At 38.2% G+C, this 21639-nt stretch overlaps 1 protein-coding gene across 1 annotated transcript in view; it reads left to right on the top strand.

Annotated features, from left to right (window-relative positions):
* LOC576434 (atrial natriuretic peptide receptor 1) overlaps positions 1-21639 on the top strand; it is a 107552-nt gene that overhangs the window by 30061 nt on the left and 55852 nt on the right. Inside the window, exons 4-5 of the mRNA XM_030972422.1 lie at positions 14538-14676; positions 17639-17717. Coding sequence (XP_030828282.1) covers positions 14538-14676; positions 17639-17717 — 218 coding nt within the window. The remainder of the gene's footprint in view (positions 1-14537; positions 14677-17638; positions 17718-21639) is intronic.

Below are 21639 nucleotides of genomic sequence, written 5' to 3'. Positions count from 1 at the left end.
TAATCGGTTCGTCTCTATCAAGACCCTTTTAGACCTTTAGCCGACGTGAACTTGATATAAATAGCGTTTTCGCGCCAAGAACACTTATTGTGATCCAATTATTAGATCGCTTAACGCAATTATGTGTTTATGAATGGGCGCGCAATTGAATTAGATGGCGAGCCCTTCACTTCATCATTGACCAGCTTGAGAAGATATCAGCATGGCCTGTAAGCACGTGACAAATTCATGTCGTCATCAGCTTAACTCATCCAGGTTGTTTACTCCTGATTTACCGGTTGCCGTGGAAAAGAGACGGCAAGAATGTAGTCCGGTTAAGTGCAGATTGTAAATCATTTTGCAAACTCACGTTGAATTATAGTATCTAGGTTTAACGAGACACGTCTGCCCAGATGCCCACGTCATCTTAGATTAAAAGGCTCATGATTCTGTCTTATGTATTATCATAGGGATTACGTGGAGATTACATGGAAGTCCTGATTGAATACGAGAATAATCCTATTATTTGAAGTTCTAGTAATGTTCTTAATGTTCTTAACAAACAAAGAGATACATTTTCCATGAGCTCGCGGGAAACTTACCGTTATCATCTAACAGTGACTACAATTAGTCAATAGTACGGGAAGGTCCACATTAATCAACAGTAAGGGAAGGTCTACATAAGTCAATAGTAAGGCAATCATTAAAATGATATATCATTCTCAAAACTAGTGACATTTTCATTTAAGCAAATTAATTAATGTACTTTTTCAACTATCTCGGACAATATTTTTGTTTCTTCTACGACACCTCTCGTATAATCACATTATACAAATTTTATTTTCGCTTTTATGGCGACACACAAGCATAAAAGATGCATGTTAGAAATAAACTATGGACAGGCTGCGAGCTTGATCGTTAAGATGATGATGCATTGAGGTTCACGTGTAGATCATGTTAGGATCTCGCATCTGTGCCAAGAAGGGCTTTCATGAAGCGCACACACATGATCATAAATCAGAAAATAAACATTACCGTCAGACATATTTTAAAGCATGCAACCCATCAATGTCGCGAGGCAGGCCGTTTTATGAATAGCCCAACATGTCGGAACATCTGTTTTTATCTCCGGCTTTTGACGACTCGAAGTGTGGATAAACAGACGGACAACATGACAGATAACCTAAAGGAAGAAGAGGGGAATGGGGAGAGAGAGAAAGAAAATGATAGAATTATGATGATCCAGAGATTGATCTGGTTTGATATATAGAGTACAAGTTATATAAATACTGAATGTTTGAAATAAACTTTATATTTTAACTCGTTAGGTGCCGAAAGCTTACTACGGTTAATGGTGGTTGTGATGTGTTGGCATTATAAGGGTTAATTCGTTTTTTCTTTTCTATTATTTATGAATGAAATAAGAGAAATAACTTGAATGAGTATTACTATATCTCGCGCAAAAGAGACTCACATAAAGAGACACGTTAGATAGAAGGAGAGGGAGGGGGCCATATTATCACGTCCAAGAAATGTTACTTTTGTATGAGTTTCTTTAAAAAACATAATATTCCTCAGTAATATTGCAGTGATTATCTTTAATGATGTCTATATTTCAGCAAGTTTGTATTGATGCAAACATATATGTACGATGAAATACAGGCCTATCGCCATCCCCATCCCCAATACGTGTTAGTATGCGAATGTACAGGAGACGGCACCTACCTCTGAGTGATTGCCACTTGTTAGTACGTTCAGAACACACACCACGCGTGCACCGGCTTTCTACGCAGAACAGCGTCTACTGCAGATATGAACTTAGTCACTCTGTTTAGTCTAAAATGTTTTGAGGCTTTTACGGATGCTAATTTTTTTTAAATCTTTGAATTATCTTTCTCAAATAATATTGGTGATGGGTTTTTCCTGACAATACTTAACAATGGGTGTTGTCATTATTCTTATCATTATTTTTAAAATATTCATTTTTCCTTAAATATCTGTATATTTTGGCCAGAGTTGCTTCGAATTCGATATGTTGTCTGGAATTCATAACCGTAATGTGCGACACGTCTCCAGAGTCCAGGTGATATTTGAATACTTTTCGAACCAACATCAGTGTAAATAGCAGAATCTATGTGAATATTGGCTATGTCTGTATGCACTGGACGAGGGGACTGAGGAATGGTCGGTTGTGTATAGCCGGGCAGCTTACAGATTGAATGTTGAATTTATTCAACGGGGATTCAATCTGATGTTTTTGTGTGGTCTTGTCAGATCGCCCGAATACGATCACTTATAATCGAATTCAGGCGAAACTACACAAGGTGTGAGGACTGTCAGTCATTGAATAAGAAAGTGGTTTTATTAGGTCACCTCTTCCTGGATATTCTCAAAAGAGAGATAGAGAGGAAGAGGAGGAAGAGAGAGAGAGGGGAAGGGGAAGAGAGTGGCAGATTAAGGTGAAAGAGAGCGTTTGGTACGATCGACACGGGTTTTGTTTTGGGGGTGGGCTATGTAAACAGCTGAATATCCCACATGCGCTGAGTTTAGAGGCAGCTGAGAAGGCTTCTTTCATCGGTTTCCTGTCTCGTCGTACCTCGAGATGGAAGGGGTTGGTGTGGGTGTGTGTGAACATCCTCAGAGCTATACATGCCTCTACACACGAAGGATAGCGTGGAGTAATGCATGGAGGCAGGAATGTAATGGATAGAATGATGAGCATCGTCTAAGGGAGTAACATATATATAGGAAGGAAGGAAGGGGAGGGAGGGGAGACTGAAGGCGGGGGTGGGGAGAGGGAAGGAAATTAGGGATGATGAGAAGTGGAAGATGGGCTTGGCTACGGAATGGCGCGACTTGTACTTGGAGAAGGAATGGATAGTTGAAGTGAAGAGATGCAGTCAACAATCGACAACACGTTCTTACAAATGTATGAAGAAGAAAAAAGAAGAAAGTTGGGAAAAGAACTAAGAGAAAGGGGTGGAATTTGGAGAGAGATTAGAATGGGATAGAAAGAAAGACCAGACGCGAAGAGACGGTTCAGAAAAAGACAATTTTTGAAGTAGAAGGCTAAAAACGCATCGAAAATAATCAATCCTTTGAAAATCATATTCAAAACAATGGGAGCCAAGAAAGAATTACCCGTGCTTCTCTTACCGCATACAGCCTAGCTGATACTGACGCTGCCTGTGACAGTATCGTTAGAATGTCTTGTCTCTTAAACTCTTGAACCCACCTCGCGTCAAGGCCAGGAATAATGAGCAGACATAGCGATGGTAATACTGGATAAAGCAGGTGGTTGAAGGGGCCTTCATGAAATAAAAGTAAAAAAGACAATTTGCCTCTAGGCTCCCGTATCATTCTTACTTTCTTAGAAGAAGAAGAAGGAAAAAGTCGCACAGTGCAGTACAAAATAATGCACCATCTTTGTATCGTTGTAAACTTTCCCTGTCCTTTATACTCTCTGCTTTGTCACCCCTTCATATTTCATCTTTCTCTCTTTTTTGAGAGCGGCCGGGCAAGCCTTGGACCTGGGATATGGTGGAAGATGACCGCATGAGTGAGTGACTGAATGGATGGATGAGCCATAGGGGACCACGTTAACCGTTCCCTGGAGGTGTTTGGTGAGGATGTGAAGGAGACCACTTCTGGTTGCCCCGCTCACAATCCATTCCGCCATACCCTCCTGAGTCTTCACATGGCCCTTTCCATAAAATACTCTCGACTGCGGGACTTGCATACACAAACTCAGCTGCCCTCAGCTAGCTCACATGCTATCGAATCTATGTCGGGGTAAAGCACGTGGGGGGGGGGGGGGGGGAGAGAGAGAGAGAGAGAGAGAGAGAGAGAGAGAGAGAGAGAGAGAGAAATGGGAAGGTCAAGAATAAAATCACTGCTCTGTTCCATCATGTAACCAAAATGTTTAAGAAGATAATGCTGAACAATATGTAGGGGAAACGCACGTTAATTACCACTTATTACAACAAAAATGAAGAATACCGTGACGGTCGGGAAATAATAAGATCAGGAAAAAGCAAGCGACTGATAACAATCACTTTGTCTACTATGATTTGTTAAAAGATTCGTAAATGCATTTGAATAATTATGCAAGAGTGTTCATTAGAGCTTCCTTAATTCCTTAGAAATTCAAATGGAACAGACACCCAACTTTGTCAATGACATGCCTTTCCCTCCGTCATTTCTTAGATGACTAGGCACTGATTGAGCTCCTTAAAGTACAGTTTCTTACAAATCTCTCACATTCCACTGGTTTTATTTGGATATAGCAGGATATCGTCCTTGAAGTTATGTGAAATCAGAGGTATGGTGCGTGAAGAAAAACATTAAACCAGGCATGATCAAACATAATCTACATTCATGGATCATTACGAGTGTCTGTTAAGAACATTACAGACCCGGAACATTATGTATATACGAACGTAGAAGGCAATCGAGAAGAAGGGAACTCACTCCTCCCTTCCCCTTCTTTAGTTATGATGTTTTCCACAGCAGAATAGCGGACATGATTGTGTATCAGTATGACATGAGCTTTTTCAATTATTTTGCTAGCATACACCACCAACAATAAAGGAAATACCATGAATAAGCCTAAGATGGGGAAGGTGGAAGATAAACGGGGCTAGGTTTCCGATTAAAAAAAAGTAATGAGCTTGAACATGATGATATTACTTGGAATCTCAGCTGTATAGAATGCCCCGTTTATATCATTCAACATTAAATTTGAATATGTTATTTCCACTTCGGATCTAAAACATGAATGCGGTGTACATTTATTTGGCTGCATTATGTGAGAACTCTCTCTCTGTTCGCCCTAATTAGTTTCCCATACCATACCCATTCTGTGTATATACGAATCATGTGTCGATATTATTAATAGTTTTTCGATTAGCAGCCGTGTCTGGCCATACCCCCATCGCAATTACAAGTTTGTACATCGGCATCAATTGACTTTTATCGTCCATCCACTGTAACAAATCGTTCAATGCAGTGTTTGGTACCAATCGAGTTCTTAATGACATACAATTACCAGCACTATAGATTAGTGAACACTCCAATTGAATTAAATTCATTTACGTAACGCCACACAGGCGGATATCATCGTGTTAATCAGCCTTGCTGGTTTGCCCATTGTTTCATTATTATTCGTCATATACCGGTTAAGATTGTAGGTTATTCGCTTGACCTGATGGCTCGGGGAATGCTTTACTGGACATTGGGATTTTTAAATGCTTTTTAGTTAATGGTGTTTATGTTGTAGGGCGCCTGGTTGGGCTATTGATAAATCGATATCAAGGCTTGTTACTTTACGAAGGACGAAATCACGGGTGCCACCCCTCTCGTCGCCTCAGAAGAGAGCAGAAAAAGTTCATTGAACGGTAGAATGATGGGGGTGGGAGGGAGGGGATGTGGCGAGAATGTGGTCGCTTTGTATCGATGGGTATACCCCTGATTTAAGACACTGATGGATTCATGGTGCTATAGGGTCATGATTACTCTTAAATTCACTTAAACGTCTTGAGCGGAAGAGCAAAGTACAGTCCACCTTCTTCAGCGATACCATGAATACCCTTAACCCGGTTATTAAGTGACAAATATGTTTTAACCTCATTCGTTTCTCCGATTTGTTCGTATTGTAGCCAAACACACCATCTCAACCTATTTGGATTAGTATGAGATGTCTTAAACAGTGTGTGGGTTTTCGGTTAGCCTTCGTTGCATTACACTGTAGTTTCTCGTTATTATGCATGGATTGAAGGTTGTGTAAAATGCAAGTAGGGCACGCTGTATTAAAATGCGCCTCCGATTTTACGATTTGATGAAGTTGACAAAGAGAAAAACAAGGGAAATAGATTAGCATATGTAGTGTGTCTTAGAAGCAAAATCAGAGAAGGAGGAAAAACGGCAAGGATGAGAGAGAGAGAGTGAGAGAGAGAGAGAGAGAGATGAGGGAAAGGAGATGATGCCTGCAAGCTATGAATTATTATGCTAATTTGAGCTGGAGAAAAAATATGATAAGAATAACTGTAGGAGCATAATCTAGCTTGTTCAACGCGAAGAAGATATCGACCGGCGTACACTGCTGTATTGATCCCTATGCATTATGTGTCGTCTATGTCAATGTATGGTTGTAACTATAATCGCGGACCTGTATATTTATTCATGAATGAATATTATCTATCCCATGTTTTTACTGTAAACATGTTTCGTATGTTTGGCTGGGTGTCGATAAGAAATGTAGTTAGACCTCAAGGAAACATTGTCCTTGAAACGTGAGACGACCTCTGATCTCATCCTAGCCTTTCTTCTTCGATCTAGTCAAATGTGACTTAAAGAAAGAATGAACCTCTCTTCCGCATTGTTCAACTTGACATGACACGCATCATCGATATACAATGTAATGTATACCGACACAAACATTATTTGCATGTAACTTTACTTGCAGAATAAAAACACGGTACTGAACCGTGTCAGGCGGAAGCAAAGCCCGCATGAATTATTCTTTCCGCTCCTAAAAGCAAGCATATGTTCCCTGGACCATATGCAACACAATTTTGTGGGAAAGCTTTTAATGAAGGACAAATCACTTAATGGTTTCAGTATAGATTTTGCTGTTCACTTCGGAGACGAGAAAGCCCCCCAAGTCGAAGATTTGACTTTTCTCCGATTCCGCATCCCGGCTTGCAATCACGAGTTAGATTCTAGTCTGACGCATAATATGCTTTTCGTTCACGTCTTATTGACCCTCTGGGGATAATCCTCTCGAATATAAAACATGATGAGAGGAAGAGGATGACGGTTACCTCGTTCCGTCGCGTCTTAGCTCTTCATGAGATCAAAGCTTGGTGCATGGAAAAGGAAAACAAGAAGAAACGATATGATGCTGAAAGGTTGAGTTGGGAGTAGCAAGTCGTGTTTGATTAGATATGTCATTCTCAGTGATATGCTTCGTGCATTGAAACCATACACGTCTCCCAACCTTCTTGAAATTAAATTATCTAAATGCTAGCACGTGCGTGGCTTTCCAACCCCCCCCTAATCACCCTGTTTCGATCTCCAATCCGAATGCAAAGAATAATGTTTTACGATGGATGATTGAACTTGAGTGTTTTTCAATAAACTCTAGTTATCCAGAGTACTATCAGCTATCCAGAGTGATATTCAGATTTAAAGGGATCGTTTAACAATGTTAAATCTGAGATACACGGCCCTACGTGTTATCAGTGTCTGTGATATGGTGTAATATTGAAGCCCTAAAAAAATTGCGCTTCAAAATGATCAAGAAGTGCCTCAAAAAAGTAAAAATCTTTGAGTGACCGGTTTTACCATACTCGTTTTCCCCAATTCAATCATAAATATTTTGATAATCAGACAGACAGGCGATCGGCTTGTAAAAGTCATGAGGTTCCTGACTGACCTAAAGGTTTATAATTATCATTGCATCATGAGCTAAATCCAGAATTTTGTTTCAGAATGTGAGACAAAGTTACTGGATCCCTTTAATACTACATACCTCTTATTATTCAACACGTTGCTTGGATGTGCATGCATTTGTTTACCGTTCTTTCGGTTGCAAAGTTTTTAACAGCGCACTTCTAATTTACATCGTGTTCACCCACTGTGATAGAGTGTTTCTCTTTTCTTCAAAACATGCTTTGTTTTCTGTTTATTACCAATTCAATATACAGAAGGTTTTTTTGTGACATGTGCAAATGTCATGCTTGTGAACTGAATAAGGAGAACCCATTTAGAAATTAAGGTAATCAAGTAGCTTATAGGTAGGGAATAGATGAATATCTGGAATTGTTAAGAGAGGGAGAGGAAGAAATGGAAGGTGGTGAGCATTAGAAGGAGAATGTGAGGAAAGGCAAGAAGGAAGCAAAAAGATGCAGAAGGGGTGAAGCACACACAAAAAAGAAGAAAAGAAGTGCACCCACTCTACTCTTACAGTATACAGGTTTAACCATCGTAGAGATAAACCTCCCCTGTGAATTCTGACCATAACATGGTTTGTAATCGATTCATCACTTGAAATCTCCCTAGTTCGCTCTTTACAACAAAATGTTATAAGATGAGCAACTTTATTTTCTCAAATTTTTCACAAATTAAAAATTGTTCTTTCACAGTGGTAAAATCGAAAGTTAATATAAATAATCAATAAAATAATATTAACGTAATTTGTTACTGAAAATCTAAGTCGAATTGCAACAAACTAAATTGTTTAAAGAAAATAAAGAACTGCCGACCCCAAGACATGTTTTACTTTACATATTGCAATATCAAATATACTAATGCAGATTGAATGTATGTTGTATTCAAAGTCAGGATATCTATTGGATAATGTTATGGGGATTAGTTGTAATAAGAAGTTGAGGGTGGGATAATGGCACGTAGAAGGATCCTAACGAGGCAGAAGGAATTAATGAAGGGTAAAACGCCGTTGACAGGAAAGTATCATATCACCATTATCTAATATCGCGCGTGATTAGCGGAGGGAAGAGACGCGAGTGCTTCATTAGTAAGGTTAAGAATGGTTGAAGGTGAATTCTATCTAGTTAGACTATTACATCCAAGGTCAACATGACCATGATGTAAAAGGTTACATTATGGGCCCTAATTCCCAAAGCACATAGGGGGGGGAGATTAACTGGTATATACCACCACTTCTAGAACAACCTGCATGCCAACTAATCCGGGAGTTTTAAATCACTTAATTCGGTCCATTATAATCTACGTGTGTCTAGGTACCCTTTATATTATATACGTATATATATATATATATATATATATATATATATATATATACATACTTATGTCTATATTCATATATTATGTATGCGTGTGTGTGCGTGTGTGTGTGTGTGTGTGTGTGTGTGCGCGCGCGCGCTTATGTGCTTTGTGTTTACTTTTGGTGTACCACAGTACAAATGTATTCAATATGATCCATTTGATACTTTCCGGGCAACTTTAGTTACCTGGCTATATATTCTGTAATTGTGCCGTTGATGTTAGTAACATTATGTGCCTGTGTAATTTTTCAACCATAAAAATTGGTGTACAAAGCTTGAAAATAGTGAGATGTGGATTTTTTTTTCTCTTGGGAAGGACCATTAATCGAAGTTGAGAAGAAAGTCTGATTATAACTATATCATTACGCTCCCCTAGTCCACAGGTCATGACAATTTTTGTCTGGTGCCAAAAAACCTTTCCTTTTTTATTTCGTTTTGTTATCAAACTTCATCGTAATCATCTTCGTCGACATCATTACTGCTATTATCATCGTCATTTCTGCTGTTATAATTGAAATATTGATATACATGTTGTTATCGATGTATTGGTGGTGTTATGACACATAATATACCTGTATAAATGACAGTGAAGAGAAGTTTTAAAACAAAGACTCTAAAAGTAAACATAATACCCGAGCCAATATACACCTTTTTTCTAGAATGGTTTCGCACTCTCCTTGGTCCTCTTTCTTTCAAACACAATTTGCCCTGAAAACCATCTTTTATCCTATGTTTATCTTTGTTTTGACTCTTATTTGTTTCTATTGCCGAATGTTTATTGACCTACAACTTGAAAGCGGATACAAAAAAAGCAATATAAAAGTTGAAACGAATCCTAGCCCCGCTTGCTAAATCTACAATTAGATTTTCACCACGTGCTACTGACACTCCATCCCTCAGCCTAGTTTAGCTCTCCTTCTGATTGAGTAATCGCCCTTGCATCTACTGCTGTTACAATAATTGCAAATGCCACTCAGGCATTCTCATTCTAGATTATTGCCCAACGCCAAACTCCAGATTCTTCTAATATTGTAGAGCAAGCGAAACAAAAAGAAGCGCTGTTCCGTGACCTTAATATATGAACGGACATTGCCACGGGGCTTGAGAAAAGACCAAGTGAAACTGAGACTGAGCGTAGCATCATAGGCTGGATATCGCCTACATTGTCAAAAGATACACTGTGGTGTGGGCGTTTATGTGGGTGTGGGTGAGTCTGAGATGCATTTTCCCGCCAAAAAAAGATCTGTGACACTAATTTGACGATCGTTTTCATATGGATGAATTTAGATTTTGCATTTTGATTAACCACGTTTGATCGCTCGTATGTTTGTACCGACTGCATGCATCCCTTGGTTTTGTTCGGGCAAAGTGTAATAAACCTACCGTGGTGCAAAATGTATACAGTGTTTTTCAACATATACATTTCTCGCGCAATTCAAATTTTACACCATGACGTAGTTGACTCGGCGATACAAATATGTTTCCGGGTTAAATAGCTCTCCAGGATTAAGTATCGCCTGGAAACATGATTCTTGAATTCCAACAACGCTACTAGTCGATGAATTAAAAGAAAGAGATTAATTGGACTTTTTTCACGTCTTATACCTCAAAACCATGACAACAGCTGTTAAATCGGTGCAAACATTTCAATATCAAGATCCTCTCTCTCACAATAAGAAAAACAGACACATTCTTCTGGAATCCTTCCTTTACTTTCCATGCATATAGAGCTCATTGTATACTACTGTACAAGTCACCCCTTTTTTGAAGTGCCACTTCAATAAATTGTGATACCTTTATATTAAACATCCAAATTTGATGTTCATTTCTTCCCTGCCCTTCTCTAACTCTCCCTTTCATCTACTTCATATTTTTCATCTTGAATTCATTATCTTTGCCATTAAATTCTGCCGTCGTCCCTACACACCAGCAAACAAAGACAATGTACATTTGGGAATATAAAAGCAAATTATGATAAGATGACTCGTTTCTAAGAAGACCGAAATTTGTTCGTATCACCATGTGGTCACGTCCATTTATTATAAATTCAGTTTGCCCTAAAGCACAGGGTCTGGTCGGTTTGCTAATGCATCGTCAGGATCCGGTTTACCAGCAGTCTCGGGACTGGACAGCAAACCGATAGAAAGTTAGATCGAGAGAGAGGGAGAGAGAGAGAGAGAGAGAGAGAGAGAGAGAGAGAAGGGGAGGGAGAAAGAGAGAGAGAAAAAAATATAAATATAAAAAATAGAGAGAGAGAAAGATAGAAATATATAGATAGGAAAAATAGAGAGAGAAAGAAAGAGAGAGAGAGAAAGAGACTGAGACAGAGAGAAAGAGAGGTAGACAGACACAGAGGGAGAGAGAGAGTAAGAAAGATAGAGTAAGACTAGCAACAACAGTGAAAACGAGACATACAGACAAACATCCAGATACAGTAAACAGGAAGAGATTATGGAGAGGGGAATTTAGAGAGAGAGTGATTGGAATAATATAGAGTTACAATCACGGGAGACATTTCATAACAATAATTGGTGGGAAAAGAATACAAAGAACTCAGAAAAGGTGATTAGGAAAAGTGAAATGTGACTAGTCTACCTGTCAACAACAACATCCATTTCGGAATAATACTGCTATCTTTTGCTAACACACTTTAATATCAGTCTCACGTTTATTTTGTCAATACTGGTTTCCAATTTGGATCTGCGTGTAGTTAATTACATCACGTGTATTCACCTCACTAATAGCTCAAAATTGAAAAAAAAATGTCGTCAACATAATTATACTGTCTAAACATTATCGTTACCGAGTCTAACAACAAAAGAGAGCACAGTTCCCAAATATCATAACAAATGTCAATTTTGTTGTAGATTTATACATGTATTTTGAGCGTCTCTGGTGGTTCACCTTAATACACCCACGTTTTAACTGCTTGAACGTCTTTGTGATTAATGCAGATTTTTTTTTAAATGGCGATAAACAAGAGGTGGGAGGAAATCAAAGATCCTAAACCATTGCCCCACCCATACCATTCCATGTGATAGGTAGATCGGCAGAAGGGTAACATAATTATGGCGCCTTTAAAATATTTGTTTTAAATGGGCAGTTTGGGCACGTATTGTGGAATTTTGCGGTTTTCAAACAGTTCACTCCCCTACTCTCTACTTCTCATATTTCTGGAAACGACTATACAGTTAAAATTTTGAGAAACTATGTGTAAGCTTTTATTTCTCACATTGCACCCCTCCCGCATTTTACCCTTTTACCAGTTGACCCCCCCCCCCTCATCGCACCCCTTATTACCATTGTGCCGCCGCAAATGCTCCTGCCATTTTAGCAAGCAACCAATCAAAATCAAGACTATAAATTGATTTTCCAAAGTTTCTCATGCCCTGGTCATCGACCTCACTTTATTTCTACTACCGTCAGATTGATTATTCCTTAATGATTAACCGATCTGACTTCCCCCCCCCCATCTCTCTCTCTTTCTCCCTTGCCATTTCTTTGTATTTGTCTTTAAATCCAATCCTTACTATATGTCCCCTTTTTCTTACCCGTTTTTATTTAGAAGGATCTTACCCTAGCCTCTATTTTCTGATTAACTCAGACCAATCGTGTTATAATTGTAATGCATGCGGTACGTCAAACACATTAACGCACACCCAACGAGTACCACTACGCGCCCAAATGAAAATTATTTTCTTCTTTTGGGACACACGTGACATCTAGGTCGCTCTAATTGGGTCAATGACTTCGAGAATCTGGAAAATTGGCGACGCCTCGCCGCCATTTTGAATGAGTCGGGAGTGATTGGGAGAAAGAAAGACGTCATGAGCTTCGGGCTCATCATACTGAAAGAATGATAGATATGGGTTCCTTTCGATGCTCAGGCAAGCAGTTCATGTCTCTATTCATTCTTATCATAGCAGAACTCGGCTACATCAAAACGTGGCCGCTTTTATTTCGCAAAATGGCTTTTAGATTGAAATAACCTCTTGCATGTTCAACATTCAGAACTGTTTTCAGCATCCGAGACAGTCTATTTGTTACACTCGATCTCGTCACCACATAGTGATTTGAAATGAGAGATCTTTTTCTTGATCCTGTTGACTATTCTAGTCGCCTTCCATGGTTTAATCGCGTTTCGGTAATCAGAATGTAGGCTAAACACATTAGCTCTTGTAATGTCGGGCAAAACGGTGCAAGCGTGGTCGTCAGGGGCTATTAACCTTTAGCTCGTGTTTATGGAGGGAATATGCAATGAGACCTTAATATATGTTGCAACAGGGCTATTGTCTGCCTGTAATTAAGGAGCTAGATCGTAAAGCGCGTTGCGATAATTTGTTATAATTCAAAGATCCAATTTCCACTTTTTGTTTTATAATGTTATATGGAGATACTGCTAAGAGCACATGTAATTCTATAAAACAGCGTTCTGTCCACAAACTTGTCTTCCATATATCAGGAGCGTTATTTAATATTTTGTTTGTGTTGGATAATTTTCAAAGGAAGAATACTACCGTGGTAGATGGAAACAAAATAATATGGCCAACCTGAACATCCCACCCCCCCCCCACAAAACACACCAAAAAAACAAAGACTACAAAGGAGTTTTTAAAGCTACAATCCACTCCGATGAAACTTTGATGAGACCAGTGCATTTGAGGGCCACATATAGACATTATCATAGATCCCAAAGGATGCCAGCAGATCTTTTTTCAAATATTGAATCCATCAATGTCAATACCTTACCCTAGATTTGAATTGGTTCGAACTTTATCCATCACAGCGGCACAATGTGATGCGTCCAAACCAGTGCCACCAAATAACTTGGAGCTTCCTCCACACGGGTGCCGGAAAACAAAATTGGCGCCACTGCAAGTATCATTATGTACGCATTGATCCTCATTCAATAGAAAAACGATCGTATCTTTTATCACTGAGGTAGAATCATGACGCGTTCTTTTTTTTAATCCCTGGAAATGTGTTCTCTCTCTCTCTCTCTCTCTTAATCTTGCTCACTCCGTGGATCGTATTCCATCTTATAATTCCGTGACACAACAGTGCGTTTAGATTGCAAAAGAAAAAGTGGACCAGGGTTTCTTTCAGATCATTTTAGATTATGTATGATTGTTCCAGACTTTGTGTCGCAACAATTTTCATCATGAAATTGTTTTCATGAGTTTATATCTCGATCTTTTATGACCTATTAACAAAAAGAAAAGTAGGATATGTATATAAAAGTTTAAGCTTTTGGCAGAGTTTTGTTCTACAGTTCCCTTTATGGATACATGAGACCATTATTACTTGATAGAAACACCCTACATGTTTATCTGCTAAGCACGAAGTACGGCTTTCGACCGGTCGTGATATAGGAGCACGGGTGAACGCCCTACCAGTTCTCTGCAGACGATCTATTTTATTTGTCTCATATAAGTTCATTTTTCTCAATCAAAGCAAATGACATAACCTTTCTGCAAATAGTTTGAAATCCTTATTCGAACGCATTGTATTGAGCCCTTTAAAATGAGAAGATGAATATATAGCCTCAAGCCTAAAATGTAGAGTATGTTTGTCATGTGCCATGGATCTTGCAAATGTATTTTCTGTATTGATATGATTAGGGCAGAAACATGTTAAACCAATTACCGCATGATGTTTGAAATTTTTGTAAAAGAATTTTATAAAAGAATTAAAGTGCTGTGATACGGTTAAATTATTAATTTGTTTCTTTAAACTCTTCATTGATTACAGGTCGTAGGGATATACTATGGAGCCAAGAGACTATATGAACCGGTCCCTGGGAAGACGATTGATTGGCCTGGCACCGTGATTCCACCAGATACACCCAAATGTGGATTTGAAAATGAGTTGTGCCCGGCAACAGACAACAGTAAGTCAAAACCTTCAATCAAATCACTGGGCGTTCTGGGACGGGTTTTGACTTCCAGTTTGATATCCTCACTGTCTAGGTTGACACAATTTTAGAAAAGATTACGATGACATTCCATACCCCTAAATCGATTTGCATGCAGATAGGAGGTGAACCTTTTCCGAAATACCCGAATGATAAACTCGGTCAGCCTCGGAATGAAAGCATCAATTTTATATGGGTCAGAGTATCTATACGGAATGGCGGATTGAGGGGTACATAACCGGTCCATGCCCCCTTTCTAAATCGAAATCCTGCATATCTGAGTAAGCATATATCATGTACCCCTTATTGTGTTTTTGTTCCCTCATTTCCTAACTTTTCACACTTTTCTTGTCTTTGATCATCTCATGTCTACAGTACCTCATATTACCATCATTAAAGCCCCTCTAAAGCGTTGGGAGCCCCACATTTGCCATAAGCTGGATGACAACATTTCACTTTGATTCTATAGTGATGTGAAAGAGGATGGCATTAAACACATTTCTGCAAAGATTTTTCCCCTAAAAAAGCGTGTTTAAAGTCAAATATGGATAAAAGAATACAAAATTTGGGTTTTCTGTTGTACGCAGAAAACCAAATTCTTTTGATCTTTCCTCAATATTTGTCTTCAAACAAATTTGTTTGGAAAATGTTTGCAGTAGTATGTCTTAAAGACAACCTCGTTCAAACAAGTTTGACATTCATGTGTATTAATAATTTATTTAAAAAAATTGTCAAAGAAAGGAACTAGGCTCGACTAGCACTTGTTCTAACTTCTAGTTCGCATTAACAACTTCACCTTAATATTAGTTACACACATATTTACGTGTAAAGGTTTATATCTTTTGTACATTTAATAGTATGCAGAGCTATGTCTAAATATCGTTTTATAACCATTACTGTTGGATGTTCAATCGACATTACTCTTATGTTATGTTTACATGTATCTAATGTTTGATTGCATGATTGTTCATAATATAATGCACTGCCATTATTGTGATGTGTTGTTGTAAATAAATTCAAATACAAATTCAAATTCAACAAAGAGTCGCATTACTAGTCGCTCCATTCTGACTGGGGAAGATAAGAATTTGGCAAAATAATCGCCGTATTGACCAACATTAACGAATGATTACATCATTATACAATTTAAGTGAAATGTTGCCATCGAATTTGTGGGGCTCCAAACACTTTAGAGGGGCTTCAATAAACTTGCCTGTAGAAATCCAATTTGCTATTCTTGCTCAACCATGCTGTTTATGCTGGAACGTGAAGAATGCAGTTACATCATGGCTTTCCGTTTAAAGGTCTCTCGAGCTTACCATTCAATCTAAACATGATGGAGAAACTTTATTCCCCAATCCTTCCGATGGTCAGCACGATAATTATGTGGGTCATCTTTTGCAAATCCTTCCCGAATCCACAGATTGGGAGTTAGTAATACAGATTTATTTTTAATTTGTTGCAGTTAATTGTTACAGTACAATTGTAAAACAAGTTCACCGATTGTATTTTCTAAAAATTAGTCAGGGTTAGATTAGGGTTTGTTTAAGTTTTTTAAAAGAACCCAAATCTGATGCTCCAAAGACCTCATAATAAAAATAATTTAAGGGCAATCACCCATGGCATTGTGTAATATGTGATCATCATTATTCACATAGAGAAAGTTTCATGTTCAGTAATGTAGTTTTAATTCGATTATAATTTTCAATCAAAACTGATTCTCTCCGGGGCCTTATCTGATGTTCTTAACGATTAATGGAAAGGTTCATCATCATAATGTGCGATGATTAATGTTGGTTCTTACCGAGGTTTGGCAGGCACGCCATTGATTTCCTCCGGGACCTCATCAGTATATGAAAGATTTCAGAGCGAAACTTCATCGACCTACTAGCCTCAATTAAGATATACAATCATCTCGGCTCAGTGGTGGATGACAATTAATGGTCCAAAACTGTCGAATCGACAGGTGTAACACTACAGAACACTAAACATCCACGTTTCATCCACGTAATTAATATTTTTGAGGAAAAAAGAAAATTCAGAAGTAATTTAGCGCTGGTTGCTCACTTTTCATCATGAGCGTAATCAGCAGCATGAACCGTTGATATTGCACTGATGGCTTCCATAATGTTCCTAATTGATTAACGTGGTTCAAATCAACCAAAGTTTGTTACCAATATCCGACGGTGCCTGGAATGAAAAAGCATCTAACTCATCCGTTCAAATTATTGCCATTTTTATTTCCCTGGCGGCTTACAATGTTCGTACACTCATTAATTCATTTTGAGGACTGAAACGAGATACTAACAACTTTGCCCTTGAAAAAAAAGTAATACCTGAATACTGTTTCGTTGGTTTTGTTTGTTTATTTTTGATACATGAACTCTTTGTTCAAGCATTTTTGTCTAATTTGTATCTACTTTTTCATTATATAATTTCACCAACACTCTAAAAGTTTGTGAGTGGATACTTGTGGCTAAGCCACATAATATCATCGAAAGCCTGCAAATTATTTCCTTCACTTATCAAATATTAATGAATGCTGGTTTTGTTATAAATGTTAAGGCTACAAAAACGCATATCTATTGGACAATATTTCAGTTGCAGCGTCCAAAAACAGCGAAAAAGCAATCAATTTAAGAGTAACGTTATTGTTACATTCATATTTATACATAAAATGGATCAACCGTCACATATCACAAAAACAATTCTTGCAATGAAGAATGTAATAAATCATGAATATTTTGTTTTGCCTCAGTTCAATCATAGGAAATGTATTTTTATTTTTTTCTATAGAGGTAAGATTATGTTTTAGTAGAATTCCGTTTTTTTCTTTTAGACTCTGTAATTTTGATACACAACCTTCGTGATTGCTATATTGTTTGTACCTTTGTATAACTGACTAATCTTCATGTTTGTGTTCCATCGTTTCATTCAGGTCCTATGACTCTATGGATCATGGGAGCGATGGCCATCATCATTCTAAGTGCTGTTGTCATTATCCTCTTTGTATTGCGGTAAGTTGAAGAGAACCTCCACACCCTACTGAGACAGACTTTAACAAAAAAGGGAAAATGAAGTGTGTTTCATTACAGTAAGAGAGACATAATGGATTGGTAGTGATCTGTCTAGCCGCACTGTTTCCCCATGAATGGAAACGACTCATCGGCTGCTCAGCCTGATGTGAATTCCCGTAATAACCATAATAGCTTGGGATGACGACATGTTTGTGTTTGCTTAGTATTAGAATGTGAGTGCGTACGACGTGACAGTCTCACTCCTGCCTTTACCTTAATGGCATTGCTTCCCGAATAGGCGGGCAAAGGCGATTCAGCTCAGCTTGGTGAACACTTCTCTCATGTTAATATTTTCGAGGGGTTTAATTTTGCACTTTTGCAATTACAGTACCAGGCGAGAATACGATGGTTGCCTGAACATTGGTGGACCCTGGGCGTATCAAAGATATTGAAACCATAAACATCTAAATGCAAATAAATCTGTGTAGTACCCCACTCACTCACACCGCCAGGCAAACTTTGAACTGAACGATCACATACAAAACCTTTGCCATCCTGGCTGATGTAATTAAGTTTAGGTTCAGTATATCATGTGTCTCTTGTTAACTCGTATGTGTGACTCGGATAACAACATTCGAACTCCAAAAACAATTCCTTTGACAGCTTTACAAAACAATGTGACCACGTTATACATGTCAAATGGTATTAAGACATAATTTGACATGTGGGGTTCATCTTACATCTTTACCTTTCACAACAAATCATTTCACACAACATAAATATTTTCACCCCAGAAAACTGGTACATTTCTCAACCTTTTTCGTTTTTAGGATGCACATCGTTACATAAGGCTGTCAGGAATGACAATAGCATTACAAAAACTTGACGACCATGTAAATTTGGCATTCTAATCACGGTCCTAGCTCCCGGTTCTTCTTTCCTTTATACTCCTGGCGGCCTCATTTCGTAGAACAACTTCTTTTTGCTTTTCTTACGGTGGAGGCATACATTTCATTAAATTGTATGGTCCATTGTTATCTCTCTTTAAAACTTCATGGATTAAGTTACTCTGTACTCATGGTGTAATTTCTTTACTTTGCCAACGGCGATGCATAGTCAGATTGGGAAAAAAATAAACTACCGTGACTACGGGAATGAAATATGTAGGGATGTGTCAACCTTTTTCAATTCCTAATACCTGTATTTTCTCTTTTTATTTCGAAACGTACAACCTTATACCCTTTTTACAGGTAGCAAGATAAGTATGGAAACGGATCATGTGGTATCAGTGACCGATTTCTCTTATTGAAAAGAGACCGCTATTATAATATCAATATCAGAATAGAGACGAGGTGGGAACCTTGAAGACTGTAAAATATATCTTTTTATCAATATACGCTCAAGACTTCATGATAATCCTTTTGAGTTTGTTCCTCGCACCCGATCCTCCACCCATTTCTTCTTCTCCACGTTTCTCTTTCCTATCTTTCATATGTATCTCATCTCATTCTCTATCTTTCTAAACATGTTAGTCTCTCTTTCTAGATCTCAAACGCTCTCCATTCTGTTTCTTTCTCTCTCTCTCTCTCTCTCTCTCTCTCTCTTCTTTCTCGATTTATGTATCTGCCTTTCTTTCAAAATATCCTACCTCATCCTTCTTTTTGTATCGCTCGCTCTCTCTCTCTCTCTCTCTCTCTCTCTCTCTCTCTATCTCACCCTCTCTCTTTCTCCTCTTGCGGTTGAGCTATGGAGGCTTAATATATCTAAAAGCGGCCATTGTCAAGCTGGTACACATAAAAATTATTACAAAAAGAAAGAAGAAGAAAAAACAACATTGTAAACTGTTCAATCGTTATACATCTCACCACCCCAATACACTAAATCACCGAAAAGCTAAGAGATGATCATACTACCCATTGTTATTTAATCACCGTCAAAGTCTGGCTGTGAAACGCATTCTGTCTTGAATGATTAACCACGAATGTGTCGGCATCGCTTCTTGATGTAAAAGTGTTACTTCCAATTACCTGGTCCAGCATTTAAAGCCACACCAGAACACGGTGTCATAAAAAAAGCGTAGTCACGTGGATAGAAATTGGTTGAAAAATATACATGTAGTATATGCATTATCATTGCAACAAACATGGGGTCATTTTTGTTTCAGAGAGTGACGAGAGAATGAAATAATCTATACATGTATCATGTGAACTCTTCTCCGTTTCGCTGTTGTCAGTTACTCTTCTTTCTCTGATACATTCAAATGATCATTATGTGGGTCAAGGGTTGTTGTCGGCGCAGTGAAGTTTCACCATCACTAACCGGACTTATCATACAGAGGCTGAACAAAGGGCCTCTGCTTTTATTTTCAAGGGTATACTTAAAACCTGTAAAACACCGCAGAGATTTTGTTGATTTTTGTTTTGTTTGCCTTCACAGATATGATGTGCTATCTCGTACATTTTTTAATGTTTCATCTATTCAATGCCATAATTATGCTCATAGACCTACGCCAACTTCCTTGATTTTTTTCTTTCAATGTTGTCCTATCTTTTTTTATGTGATCAAAGATGCAGAGCCTTCACGTAAAAACGCTTACACCGGACGCTGAACCCAAAACTTAAAATTATACCAAGAAAGTATTTTCTTTCTTCTAAAATTAACTGGTTGCTTTTGGTTAAAACAAAATATCACCAATTATGTTCCCTTTAAGTTAACTGTTTTTTCATGAATAAATTTTTCATATCGTTTCTCAAGATGGGGCCTCAACGTCTTTACAAATAGGCACGATTCATACCTTTAAAAGGCATTCAAACGGTCTAAACGTTTCCAATAATGACATAGCCCCTCTTCCCATAGCATGGTAGTTAATCGACTGATCCTTTAATGCCGAGCCTTTATTCGCTTGCATGAACCTCCCCCATCATCGCCGACCTGGAGCTCGATACCGTGAAACAAACATGCCGCCAAGCTCCTGGGAACGCCCTCTGACAATATCCCGATGTCTGCAGTCAGTCCCAGGACACCAAGGGTTCCCGCCTTCAGCTTCAGTCTGGCCGTATAACAAGATAGAACCTTGCATGGTAGAACGATGAAAAGAGGCTCGACTGAGAAGTCAGTGATGATACCTTGGTGGTAATGATTAGACAACCACCCTCAACAGCAATCACATGCATGGGTTCATGGCGGGTCAACTTCACTCAGATTAGTCTCCATCAAATTTTGAAATTTATGGAGCTATGATAATTTGATTTTGGTCTCGGATGACATTTTATTGCAAATCATCGTATGATATATTAGGATATTTTAGAGAGAGAGAGAGAGAGAGAGAGAGATTTACCTGGAACCGAGAAATCCATTATCTCTTTTGGAATGCCTTTCAGATCATAACGCGACGAATAATCTTATTACGATAAGCTTCGATCAGAGATTATGTCGACTGACCATGTGTTTTTTAATGTTCTTGGGTACTGTTTTTCACCTCCTTCATTGCGTGCTTTTATTTCTCTCTCAAACATTTTTAATAATCGATAGTGATCAAACCTGCCATGCTTTCAGTGCTAACATAAATGCATGGAGAGGCAGAGAGAGAAAAAAACATACATGCACGGATTAACAAATCATATTTCACTACGCTTCGTAACGTTATAAATCATCAGAGTACATTTATTTACACAAGTGTTGAAAAGTAGTACTTGACCATGCTGAACCCCGCACACCGGAAAACTTGACAACGAATCCTCCATAAATCGTGTCGTAAACATCGCAATTCAAATAACATTGCTAATATTTTTTTGCATAACCTGAAATAAAGTGAGAAATTGCCATTTGTCTATTGAGTCCCTATCCTGTGACTAGAGTATTAAAAATGAACACAAACTATAAACAATATACAAAAAATTTAAAAAAAATAAAGAAAAACGCA

The sequence above is a fragment of the Strongylocentrotus purpuratus genome, unplaced genomic scaffold (assembly GCF_000002235.5).
Source record: "Strongylocentrotus purpuratus isolate Spur 01 unplaced genomic scaffold, Spur_5.0 spur5_scaffold_6, whole genome shotgun sequence".
Classification (NCBI taxonomy): Eukaryota; Metazoa; Echinodermata; class Echinoidea; order Camarodonta; family Strongylocentrotidae; genus Strongylocentrotus; species Strongylocentrotus purpuratus.
Note: the sequence above shows the minus strand (reverse complement) of the source record. Positions and strands in the feature narration are given on the sequence as shown.